At 45.9% G+C, this 13,663-nt stretch overlaps 1 protein-coding gene across 1 annotated transcript in view; it reads left to right on the forward strand.

The window, feature by feature from the left end:
- LOC309560441 (uncharacterized protein) overlaps positions 1-13,663 on the forward strand; it is a 226,558-nt gene that overhangs the window by 46,310 nt on the left and 166,585 nt on the right. Inside the window, exons 5-6 of the mRNA XM_082264075.1 lie at positions 6,991-7,089; positions 13,486-13,518. Of these exons, the coding sequence (XP_082120201.1) occupies positions 6,991-7,089; positions 13,486-13,518 (132 nt within the window). The remainder of the gene's footprint in view (positions 1-6,990; positions 7,090-13,485; positions 13,519-13,663) is intronic.

Raw genomic sequence — 13,663 nt, forward strand, 5'->3', positions numbered from 1 at the left:
GCAAAGTACTGTATATTTTGATTGGTTGCTATGAGTTACTGCACTTGAAGCAAAACTGTAGTCATTTTCTTAAAAGTGCAAATTGGAAGGATTTATATTGCAGATAAGATGTGGTGTCTTCATGACGCCAAGCTTTGCAGTGGAATAACTTCCTTACTGGATGTCTCCAACTTACAAGCCAACCTCAATGCACTGTTTTATTGGGCAGCTATGTGGCAAATGAGGTTTAATATTGATAAATGTAAATGTATGCACTTGGGGACTAAGAATATGCATGCATCATACATACTAGGGGAAGTAGAACTGGGGGAATCCATAGCGGAGAAGGATCTGGGTGTTCTGGTAGATCCTAAGCTTAATAATAGCATGCAATGCCAAGCTGCGGTTTCCAACGCAAGCAGAGTCCTTTCTTGTATTAACAGAGGCATGGACTCCAGAGAGAGAGATCATTTTGCCCCTGTACAAATCATTAGTAAGACCTCATCTGGAATATGCAGTTCAGTTTTGGGCACCAGTTCTCAAAAAGGATATCGGGGAACTGGAGAAAGTGCAGAGAAGGGCAACCAAACTGATAAGAGGCATGGAGGAGCTCAGCTATGAGGAAAGATTGGAGGAACTGAATTTATTCTCTCTTGAGAAGAGGAGATTGAGGGGGGATATGATCAACATGTATAAATACATAGGGGGTCCATTTAGTGAACTTGGTGTTGAGTTATTCACTTTAAGGTCACCACAGAGGACAAGGGGGCACTCTTTACGTCTAGAGGAAAACAGATTTCTCTATCGCTCATTGACAGACGTAGTCCTCGGTGATACAGCACCTTCGGGTTATGTTGCCTCCACAGGAGTAGGACTAGACAGGAAATAAAATGCTCTGGCCACACCCTAGGGGCAGTCCCAGAGGGTATATCCTCTCTCTCTCTCTGCCTCAGCAAATCAGTTTTTTTCTGTCTAGTCAGGAGTAAGGACCTAGATACCTTGCTGGGATCTTCGGTCCTGGCAGGATTTTTTTCTTAGAAAATAATTTTTTAAGACAGCTTTTTTTCTCCAGTGTTCCTGTGAGATCTTCAAGCAGGAAAGCTGAACTGGGCGACGGGCTGGATGTTGAGATCCAGTGGTCACCCCAGTTCAGCCTACGAGCGCGTGCAGGCCCTAGCTCCGCGCTGGGTCGGCCGCGACATAGTCCCACTGGACGGGGACTGACCCTGCGAGTTAAACGTCTCGCTGAAACGCCAAAGACCATGAGTCACGGCGCCCGTATTGGTCGACAGCCCTCCCACCCCGGTGGAGAGGGGTACTGTCAGGAGTTGGCGCCCGCCTGGTTCCGGTATGGTGAGTAGTATGTTCCCCCTTTCCCCCTGACGGGTCTTGTGGTGAACGCGGGCCCCTCTCTGTAATGGTAAGGATGGGTTCCCCTCTATCCTACAACATGTCACAGATCCCCCTAATTGAGTGTGATTTTTGTGTACAAGAAGCCAGGAGGCTTGGTTTGGGAGCTGACAATCTAATTGTAAAGATGTGTAAATGATTGTAGTCAGTGGCAGTACTAGAACTTTACTGTGATAGTATAAGGTATCCTACCTGTCAGTAGCCACAGGGCGATGTATGTCTATACATGTATACTGCATTCCAGATCATTCCTCCAGCTAAGCAGCGGACCGCATACGGCCCGCTAGGGTCCGTTACCTCCGACCACGCTGACCACCATGAGGGTGAAGGGTTGTGAGGCCGAGATCCTTCTGCAGACATGCCGCTATTCTGTGCAGGCCGCCGCCATTGTCTGGTAGATCGCACAAGGCCGCCATTTTGGTGTAGCCTCGTGTCTCCAGCATGGGGGCGGCCATGTTTGAGGTGACTCAAACACCTCATGGAGCCAGGGGGAGGAGCCGGCAGGCGTGTTAAGGGGCGGAGCCGCCTCTTTTACCCAGGAAATAGGGCCAAAGACTTCCTGTCTGTAACAAGACAAGCACTGAGCAAGCTGATGAAAACTTCTGTGCATCAGGGATGAGCCTTGGGGTCTGTCTCTCTCTCTGTGGGGTCCAAAAAGGCAGGTAACACTGAGGGGCGCTGTTGCGACTGGGGGACACAAAAAAAAAAAAAAAGTTTTTTTTTTTTTACTTTGTCATTTTTTGTCGCTGGCAAGTGTCTTGTATAATCATTGACCCTGCCGCATAGGTATCCCCACCTGATCCCCTCAAGGTGGCCGCAGGACCCTCCAGTACCCCACTTGTTTTTAATGCATTATCGGCAATTTTGGAGTCTTTGGTATCCCGGGTGGAGGTGGCCTGTCAGGGACGGGGGTCAAGTAGCGACCCCCGCCTACCCCTATTGTTTATCAGATACTTCAGATACGGATTCGGAACTGGTCAATGCAGTTGCAGGTCCCTCTTAGGGGGCTGTTGTCTCAGGTAATATCTCCTCAGCAGTGAGGAGCACGTTTCTGCCTCCGCCATAGCACAAGAGTGGTGGATGCACTAGTTGTGTCCGTCCGGGAAACCTTTAGTCTTGAGGTTACACCGGCAGAGGTAGCTGAGACTGAGATTCCTTTTTGGTACTTGTTAGCCTACCAAAAGGGCGAAGGATTTTCCTTTACCCAAATGGGGTCGTTTTGAAACGAACCCCTGTTATTTCCAAACGCATGGCTAGGTGCTATCCGTTTGAGGAATTCCTCTTTATAGGATAGACGGTACCACCTGCTGTCTTGCCACAGACTGTTAGGATAAAAAGACCTCGTAACTAACGAGGACCTTCCTTTTCTGCTCATATAGAGTTGTTCGTTCCGCGAGGGCGGGCGATAAGGCGAAACCCTCCAAAGCCCCTTTAGAGGGGTTTCAAAGGGCGCTGGTCGGGTAAACAAAGAGTCCGGCTCAGCCAAGCCTGAAGAATATAGCCTGATGCGCCCCTACCCATCTCTGGGGTGGGGGGGGATGTCTTCACCGGTTTCTGGAGGACACAGGATCGAGTTTCGATCACTTCCACCGGTGCGATTCTGCCCTTCTAACATTGAACGGTTTCAGGGGTTCTATTCGAACCTATTCACAATGCCCAGGAAAGAGGGCAAGGTGCGTCCAAATCTGGACTTGGGAAGAAATAGAGTCCATCCGTACAGTGGTGGCCTCCCTGCATAAAAGAGATTTCCTGGCGTCCATAGACATATAGGATGCCTATCTTTATATCCCCATCATCGCAGGACATCAGCGTTTTTTCGCTTTCCCAAAGATCATCCCTGGTTCCCACCAGGAGACTGAACTATCTGGGCCTAAGGTTGGATACATCCTGGGCAAGAGAGTTTCTCCTTGCTGGGAAACTCCAGAAGGTTCAGTCAACGATTCGGATGTTGCTGTCCGTCAATTGGCTGGGACTGATGGTGGCCTTCTTAGAGGCAGTACCGTATACCAAGTCTCATACCCGAATTCTCCTGAAGGAGATTCTTTTTTAATGGAATCAGAATTCCGATTCCCTGGACAATCGGATCCGGTTGAGCGAGCGGACCAGGAAGTCTCCGATGCTCAACCAGGGGAAGTCATTTCTTCCGATAGTATCCAGATTACCAATAAGGGTATCGGAATTGAGAGCGATCAGATTTTGTCTGATTTACTGGATCGAGCAGCTCTAGAGCAGCCCTATTCGGATCCAATCGCATATGGCCTCTTCATCCAGAGGTTTTTTCCCTAGCTGTCCCTTCATTGGGACATCCCGGATGTGGATCTGTTGGCACCTTGGCCTAACAGGAAGGTGCGGAGGTTTGTAGCTCGCGCCACGATCCTCTAGCGGACGCAGCAGAAACGCTGATCGCCCCGTGGGGGCAGTATCAGCTACGGCATGCCTTCCATCCTCTCAAGTTGCTGCGGGAACTTCTTCGCAGGATAGAGGTGGAGGGAATTCCAGTTATTCTGGAAATTCTGGATTGACCTCGTCAAGCCTGGTACGCCGACTTGGCAAGGCTAGTCGCGAACGCTCCTTGGAGACTTCCTCTCAGGGAGGATTTGCGGTCTCAGGGACCGATCTTCCATCTTGCTTTACAGTCGCTGGCTTAATGGCCTGGCCATTGAGACCCAGGTACTGAAGGACAAGGGAGTGTCAGCTTCAGTTATTCCTACCTCCAGTTAAAGCAAGGAAAGCGACTTCCAGCACATGGAAGTCTTATATTGCATGGTGTGAATCTATTGGATTTTCCCCACATACCTATTCGGTGACCCGAATTTTGGTCTGTCTGCAACAAGGGGTTGAGCAGAAACTATCCTTGAGCACGATCAAGGGTCAGGTTTTCGGCGTTAGCAATCTTCTTTCAAGAAACCTTTGGCTAATCATTCCTTGGTGCGGAATTTCATCCAGGGGGTGGGACATCTGGCTCCGCCAGTGCGCGCACCCTTACCGCCTGGTATCTTAATTTAGTGTGGTCGGTTCTTCAGAAACTTCTCTTTGAAGATATTAGGGAGATTCCCTTGCTTACATTCCCAGAAGGTGGCCTTCTTGGTGGCCATTACTTCTCTACGCAGGGTGTCAGAACTGGCCGCATTATCCTGTCGTTCCCCAGATCTGGTGGTTCATAGGGATAAGGTGGTTCTTCTTCCGAATCCATCCTTCCTTCCTAAAGTGGTTTTCGTAAGACGGACTCACTTTTTGTGATCACGGATAGCCCTTGAAGGGGGTTGCCTGTGTCTGCCGCGACCATATCTACATGGATCAGTCAGACGGTGGTACAGGCTTATTCTATTAAGGGTCGGAATCCTCCGTTCCCTGTTAGGGCGCACTTCACTCGAGCGCTCAGTACTTCCTGGGCCTTTCGCCATCAGGCGTCAGTGGTCCAGGTATGTAAAGCGGCCACCTGGTCGTCGGTACATACCTTTACAAAATTTTATAAAATTGATGTGATGGCATCGGCGGATGCCTCATTTGGCCGCAAGGTTTTGCAGGCCGCAATTTGAGGAGACCGGTGGTCTACCTCGAGGGTTTTTTTCTGTTTGAAAATTTTTTTGTTGAGTCTCATCATTAAGGATGAGCATTGTAAACTTCTAGTTGGCACCGGTTGGGCCTTCTAGATTTGGATTTGATTTCCATTTTCCCACCCCTCATTTGTGATACTGCTCTGGGACTTCCCGAAGGTGCTGTATCACCGAGGACTACGTCTGTCAATGAGCGATAGAGAAAAATGGATTTTTGTAAAATCTTACCGTAAAATCCTTTTCTCTTAGCTCATTGACAGACGTAGTACCCGCCCCTCTGTTTTTTTGAGTTGGGTTGGGTTAAATTCTCTAAAGACTGCTTTTATGACATAACTGATTTGCTGAGGCAGAGAGAGAGAGGATATACCCTCTGGGACTGCCCCTAGGGTGTGGCCAGAGCATTTTATTTCCTGTCTAGTCCTACTCCTGTGGAGGCAACATAACCCGAAGGTGCTGTATCACCGAGGACTACGTCTGTCAATGAGCTAAGAGAAAAGGATTTTACGGTAAGATTTTACAAAAATCCATTTTTAATCTCCAAATACGGAAAGGATTCTTCACCGTAAGAGCTGTGAAAATGTGGAATAGACTCCCTACAAAGGTGGTTCTGGCCAGCTCAGTAAATTGCTTTAAAAAAAAGCCTGGATTCTTTCCTGGGTGTACATAATATAACTGGGTTCTAATATTTATAGGTAGAGTTGATCCAGGGAATATCCGATTGCCTCTCGGGGGAACAGGAAGGATTTTTTTCCCCTGCTGTAGCGAATTGGATCATGCTTTGCTGGGTTTTTCACCTTCCTCTGGATCAACTGTGGGTGTGAGATTGTGTATATGGGATTGTATGGTTGTGTTTTCTTTTTTGTTTTTATTGGTTGAACTAGATGAAATTGTGTCTTTTTTCAACCTGACTAACTATGTAACTATGTCTTAAAATAAATTGTCATGTGGATGTCTTAAGAATTCACAGATGCATAAGAAATGATCACAGTATTGTTTGTAATATAATTATCTCCTATGATAATCAGCTCCATCTAGTGGCCATATTGTGGTATTTATCAGAAATGGCTCTAAAACAAAAAATATGCATTATGTCCACTAGATGGAGCTGATGATCATAAGAGATAATTATATTACAGACAATACAGCAATCATTCCTTGAACCTGTGTGAATGCTTAAGACATCCGCACAGATTTTTTTTCATACATGGACTCCATAGTGTGTCTCTTCTGTATAAAAGTTTCTTACCTTCCTGTTTTCTCTTATGTGTGTACACTCCGTCTATACATATCACACAGCGCTGTATAGGAGGTTATTGGGAAATTTCTGTCTTCTCTTCTTCACTCATTTCATGGCAGCTTCCGCCTTCTATATTTTTAATAAACATAAATTGAAACCCCCCATAATAATTCAGCCTGTAATTTGTATTTATTAGTTCCTTAATCTAGTTTTACAGTTTTTAAAAAATTATATTTTACATACAGTTTTATATAGTGCAGGAATAATTAATTTAAAAGTGGCCAATACTTTTCATAATTTTGTAAAATCAATAATTTATATCAGGAGTGCAAAACTTTCTAAATATAGTGCCAGTTTACTGTCCATCAGACTTTAGGGGGGTCGGACTGTGGCCATTGGGAGTAAAAATTGTCCTGGCATCAGTGGGAGTAAACAGTGCACCTTTGGTATTATGAAGATGAATATAGCCCTGCCATTGGTGTCGTTGGAAGGAATAGTGCCCCATCATTGGTATTAATGGGAGGAATAGTGCCCCATTGTTGGTGTCATTGGAAGGAATAGTGCCCCATCATTGGTATTATTGGGAGGAATAGTGCCCCATTGTTGGTGTCATTGGAAGGAATAGTGCCCCATCATTGGTATTAGTGGGAGGAATTGTGCCCCATTGCTGGTATCAGTGGAAGGAAAAGTGTCCCAAGGGCCAGATAAAGGCAAGCAAGGGGCCACAGTTTGGAGACCACCAATTTATATACAAGAATCCCAAATCTCTCTAATATCTGATCTTCTCTTTATGTTTATCTCTGTCAGATCCACCAGGCAATGGCCTCTCACTCGGAGTGATCATTGGAGCTGTTATTGGAATCCTTGCTCTTCTTGCTGCAATTATCGCAGTTGTTGTTTGGATAAGTAAGTATAAGGATTAGTAAATAATAATTTTTATCTGCACACTCACAATAGATTTTATTTATTTTTTAACAGGTAAACTTTTTATTGAGTTTCATAATAACATACAATATACTCTCAGCATTCACCATACAGTTAGCACTTTCCAGATTAATTAGAATTGAAATTCCATTACATCGTCCTATCAAACAGTCTTACTTTGAAAGACAAGGATCCCATACATATCACAATAAGTGTCAAGGGGTGTAGCCTCATTTTTCATATCATCTCCCCTAACATGTGTACATTTTATATAAAGAACCATTCATACCTTATAGTAGTTGTAAACCCCAGTCATGGAATTTGAGCAAAGCACATATATCTGCAGTGTTTACTTATCTCTTTCCAAAGCTCTAAGTGTCATTTCTCTCTAGTGCTTTGTTCCTCTGAGCATGAGTCACTTCTGACAAGTGTTCCTGACACATGAGATACATTTGTGATGGGAGGGAGAGCTCAGCAGACGGCTTGTCTATTCAGAACACATCTCTGCTGTGTGGAGAGGGGGTGTGTTCCTTTCCTCCAATCAGCTCTCACACACTGTAACTGCAGCCTCTCCACCCCCTCCTCTGTGCTGCTGACATTGGAGGATTTGTTTCATCTGTGTATCATCTGAGGCTAATCCCTTCACTGGGTATATGTGAGGGTTTACATACACTTTAAGTTTCTAATGTGTACTGCTCTGCATATGTCATGTCAAAGAGGATACAAATTAGGGTAAATAAGACACAGGGCATGGAAGGGATAAAGACAAAATGAAAATATAAGGAGGGGGGAGATTTTATTTACTGTTATGCAGTATGTAGGATTTACACACTAGGAATTATTTACAAAAACTGGAGAGTGCAATATCTGCTGCAGCTCTGTATAGAATCCAATCTGCTTCCAGTTTTTACTGCCAAAGCTTAATTGAACAAGCTGAAGTTAGAAGCTGATTGGGTTTGGTTATTATGCACAGCTGCACCAGATTCTGGGTTCAGCAGTTTTAGTAAATCCCCCATTGGATGTCAGTCTGTAATATGCTTTGTACAGTTTGTGTATAAACTCAGGACTTGTGGCTGTCTGCCCATAGACGTGGGATAACAAAAGGAGATCTGGCTGGTTTTAAGCTACAATAGTATGTTTGTATGTGGACAATTAGTGACAGTTTCAACTGAGAATCCTTAGCGGGAGCTGATCAGCGGGTACCGCGGACTTGATGTCTGCTGTCACCCGCCGGTTTCTTGGTACAGAGGCAAACAGCAGTCTGCCTATGAAAATAAGGCAGATTGTCGTTCTGTCAGTAGGGAAGGCATGGACATGGATCCACGTCTTCCCCTAGTAAAAGCACCTCCCACATAGTACACAAACACTGGCTAGGCACACACTTAACCTTTTGATCGCCCCTGATGTTAACACCTTTCCAGCCAGTGTCATTAGTACAGTGACAGTGCATATTTTTAGCACTGATCACTGTATTAGAGTCACTGGTTCCCAAAAAAGTGCCAGTCAGTGTCCGATTTGTCCACCGCAATATTGCAGTTCCGCTATAAGTCACCGATCACCGCCATTACTAGTAAAAAAATAAACAGAAATGCCATAAATATATCCCATAGTTTGTAGACGCAAATCAATCAATATACACTTATTGGGATTTTTTATACCATAAACATGTAGCAAATACATATTGGCCTAAAATGATGCAGAAATTAGATTTTTTATATTTTTTTATTGGATATGTTTTATAGTAGAAAGTAATTTTTTTTTTTCAAAACTGTCTGTCTTTTTTTTGTTTATAGCGCGTAAAAAAAATTTCAGAGGTCATCAAATACCACCAAAAAAAGCTATATTTGAGGGGAAAAAGGACAAAAATTGTATCTGGGTACTGCATTGCGCGACCGCGCAATTGTTAAAATATTGCAATGCCGTATCACAAAAAATGGCCTGGTCATGAACGGCGGAGGGTAAATCTTCCAGAGCTGAAGTGGTTAATTGAACAAGCTGAAGTTAGAAGCTGATTGGCTATCATTCACAGCTGCACTAAAATATGCATTCTCCGGGTTTAGTAAATCAACCCCTAAGCTGGCTGTATTTTATTAGTTTAGTGAAGCACCAAGCAGTAAAGCAAGGATAAGGATGTCACCCCTGGGGATGTCAGTAATGGAAGCTCCCATATCCTATCCTGAAATGTTCCCATTAAATCCAGGAACCAGTAACTATTTTTAGAAGTAAACCTCATTAAATTGGTTCTTAGCTTATAGTACAGGATCCTTTAGGGCTTTGTACCATTTGAATATCATTAGATCTCCTGAGTCTCCTAAGACTTGTAGCACCATGTCACAGCAGATTCTGTAGTCATGCCCTGCCCACTGTCTTTCCATCCCATGCCTTCTTATTGTCCAGTGAGGCAGCTAATAAAATTGGTGGCCAACACAAAGGAATGACAGATAGGAAAAAGAAATCCAGAATGTGACTATGAAAGCTTCATTAAAGCCGGGTTCACACTTAGGCCCCATGCACACGGGGCGTTCGAAAAAACGTGCTGCAAAGCTAGTTCTAACGCCGGAAAAAGCAGCTGTAAAAACGTGCTTTCAGTTATTGCACGTTTTGCCACGTCGCTTTTAGCAGCGTTCTTTTCTGCCTCCATTCAAAATCAATGGTTCCCTATGAGAGCCTCTTTATTTGAATGGAAGTCGCACCGCAATTCGGATCAGGATGATCCGACTTGCGGCGCGACTTGCGCTGCGAGAATCTTGAGGGGTTACTCCACGCCAAAATGGGGAAAAATGGCGTGGGGGTCCCCCCAGGTTCCAAACCAGACCCTTATCCGAGCATGCAGCCCGGCAGGCCAGGAAGGGGGAGGAGACAACTGAGCGCCCCCCCCCCCCCCTGGACCACACCAGGCCACATGCCCTCAACATGGGGGGTGTTGGTGCTTCGGGGCAGGGGAAGCTATGCACCCCCCCACCCCAAAGCACCTTGCCGCCATGTTGATGAGGACAAGGGCCTCATCCCCACAACCCTGGCCGGTGGTTGTGGGGGTCTGCGGGCAGGGGGCTTATCGGTATCTGGAAGCCCCCTTGAACAAGGGGGCCCCCCAGATCCCGGACGCCCTCCCTATGTGAATGGGTATGGGGTACATTGTACCCCTACCCATTCACCCCATAAAAGGCAGTGTATGTGAATAACGACAGGAGACGTTTTGGAAAGTTTATTTAAAATCTTCATCCGGTCTTCTCCACTCCGGTCTTCTCCACTCTGCTCTTCTTCCCCTCTGCTCTTCTGCTCTTTTGCTGTCCGCTCTTCTTCTCTTTTGCCCTTGGCTCTTCTTCTTCCTCCGGTCCTCCTCAGACGATGTCTCCGGTCGTCTGTGACATAAGGGGGCAGGGCCTCCCGGTGACATTATCGGGCGGCCATGCCCCTAATGGCTATATATTAAGCTGCGGAGACCGGAGACCGGCATAATCACCGGAGACATCGTCTGAGGAGGACCGGAGGAAGAAGAAGAGCCAAGGGCAAAAGAACAGAAGAGCAGACAGCAAAAGTGCAGAAGAGCGGAGGGGAAGAAGAGCAGAGTGGAGAAGACCGGAGCAGAGAAGACCAGATGAAGATTTTAAATAAACTTTCCAAAACGTCTCCTGTCGTTATTCACATACACTGCCTTTTATGGGGTGAATGGGTAGGGGTACAATGTACCCCATACCCATTCACTTAGGGAGGGGGTCCGGGATCTGGGGGGCCCCCTTGTTCAAGGAGGCTTCCAGATAACGATAAGCCCCCTGCCCGCAGACCCCCAAAACCACCGGCCAGGGTTGTGGGGATGAGGTCCTTGTCCTCATCAACATGGGGGCAAGGTGCTTTGGGGTGGGGGGGTGCAGAGCCCCCCCTGCCCCAAAGCACCAACACCCCCCATGTTGAGGGCATGTGGCCTGGTGTGGTCCAGGGGGGTGGGGCCGCTCGCTCGTCCCCTCCCCTTTCCTGGCCTGCCGGGCTGCTTGCTCAGATAAGGGTCTGGTATGGATTTTGGGGGGGACCCCACGCCGTTTTTTCAGCGTGGGGCTACCCTCAAATTCCATACCAGACCCGAAGGGCCTGGTTTGGAACCTAGGGGGGAACCCCCACGCAGTTTTTCCCCATTTTGGCGTGGAGTTCCCCCTCAAGATTCTCACAGCGCAAGTCACGCCGCAAGTTGGATCATCCTGATCCGACTTGCGGTGCGACTTCCATTCAAATCAATAGGCTCCCATAGGGAACCATTGATTTTGAATGGAAGAAAAAACGTATAATGTGGCTTAACGCACGTTAAGCAACGTTATAGCAACGTTATTCAGCCTTTAGCAGCGTCAGACGTTTTTACAGCTCTAACGCTGGTCCTCAGAACGCGCAGGCCGTGGGTTCTTGTTGCAGCTTAAAAACGCCTAGGCCACTTACAGCTCAAAAACGTCTGTGTGTGCATGAGGCCATAGAATAACATGGAGGTGCGTTTTTAGGCTGCAAAAAGAAAACGCCTGACGCTACTTACAGCGGCGTTAAAAACGCCCCGTGTGCATGGGGCCTTAATACGGATGCGGCTCACAGCAGGGGTCCGGTGCGTCCCTGTTCTCCATTTCAGGAATGAATCAGGCCTGAATTGTTGCCTAAATTCGGATCTGAAATAAAGACACACAGGACTCCTGTGCAATCTGCTCCGCAGCCGCCCCGGAGATGTGAGAACTGGCGCCATAGAGAGCCGGGCACACACTCCTGTCATGTGAATTGGATGTGAGGAAACCTGCATCCAATTCCCACCAGTGTGAACCCAGCCTTACTGGTTATATAAGGCCTTCTATATACTTGAGGCCAGAAGGCAGTAATACCAGGCTGTTGAGCAGTGTTTTTACCACTCCCTGACCGCCTCTTTATTCTAACACAATGGTTGGATGGGGGTGTACCAATGCCGCAGCCACAGTGCTTTGCATCATGGGCATAGCAAAAAATCATCCCTCCTCACAACACATTGAAGGTGACACAACCCTGCAGCTCTGTACATTGCACACAGTTTTGGTGCAGTGGCGCAGGCTCTGGGTTAAAACATAACACCTCATCCACCTGTCAGATGCCCTCTGAAAAGCATTCCACTGTGGATCATTCTTCAGAGGGTGACAGAAGTGTAAATGAGCCCTAACAGTTTAGTGAGGAGTTTGAGAATCTCTGAGCCAAATAAAGTTAATCTGAGGCTTAGAACAGGAACCTGATTTATGAAATGGGGACCAGATAACAGAGAATTCATGTGTACATAAAGAAAGGTCCACATATTGAAGGATTTTTAAAATCTGCTGACTTACAAGGGTTGTATGCCACCACATGGACTTATCTTTTTCATTCACTATTTGCAGTTGCAATGAGTGCCGGGAGTACAGCTATCACTATACTGGAAGCGCTCTGGCAGGAGTGATGCAGTTGCTGTGTGCCCATCCCTCCTCTCCACTATCCATTCACAGAAAACTTTGTAGTTTGTGAATGGGTTCATATTATACAAAGTCTTCCATGACTGAACAAGAGGAGAGGAGGGACAAAGAGAGTGTCTGCATACAACTCTGCAGATTCTATATCTGAGATCCGAAGGTCCAGCATTGGAGTGTCAAAACCATAGTGATAGCTGTACTCCCAGTGCTCAGTATAAACTGTATATTGTAAATAAAAGAGATAAGTCCATGAGGTGGCATTCACCTTGTTGGTCTCGGCCCCTTAATAAGCCAGCAGCTTTTTAAAACTGCTGAAATCCCTGAATTTCTTCAGTAAACAAAAGTGAGGACACGTGTCTTCCTCTGCAACAAGAGAAAACAGCCAGAAAATGAAGCCGCTTTTTTGGAGCATTGCTTAATCCACTCCTGGGACTTCTGCAGTTATGTCCAAGGCATTACAATTATTAAGGCCCCTTTCACACTTTTGCGACTTGGGACTGCAAAGTCACATGACGAGTTGTTCTCCAAGATTTCCAATGTGTACCGTTCATATCTGTACGACTTCAAGTCACAACGACTTCAAAGTAGTCCCTGCACTACTTTGGACTGACTTTGATTTGTTTTGAGGTCCATAGACCCCAAGATTACACAGGCATTGCTTCAAGTCCATTCAAAATTGTGGCAAAATCGCACAACTTTTAGGTCGCACAAGTGTGAAAGGGACCTAAAGCCCAACCATCATATAGCAGAGCAAAGCAGGAAGCAGAGCCTGAATATCTAATGCACACATATGGCTGCCCCCATGTACAAAATTACCAAAACAATGATAATTGTGTTATTCAACTATTGTATATTGTTTGGTAGAAATTATTTAAAATGCAGTTTATGGGTTGCAGTTTTTTTTTTTTTTGGTTCCTAACTCCATGTTTTCATATTTCAGAGAAGAACAAGACTGACTACAAAAGCACCAACAGTGAGTAATGTTTGCTGTATTCCTCTGTGTAGTATTTTATATTATTATGATTTGTAATCTTTATATAGAATTTTATAAGGATCCTCTAAGCCTGATACACAATTTATTCCAGGCTGCAATGATAACCTCCTCATTATTGTTATTA

Source organism: Pelophylax lessonae (assembly GCF_965119305.1).
Source record: "Pelophylax lessonae genome assembly, chromosome: 7".
Taxonomy (NCBI): Eukaryota; Metazoa; Chordata; class Amphibia; order Anura; family Ranidae; genus Pelophylax; species Pelophylax lessonae.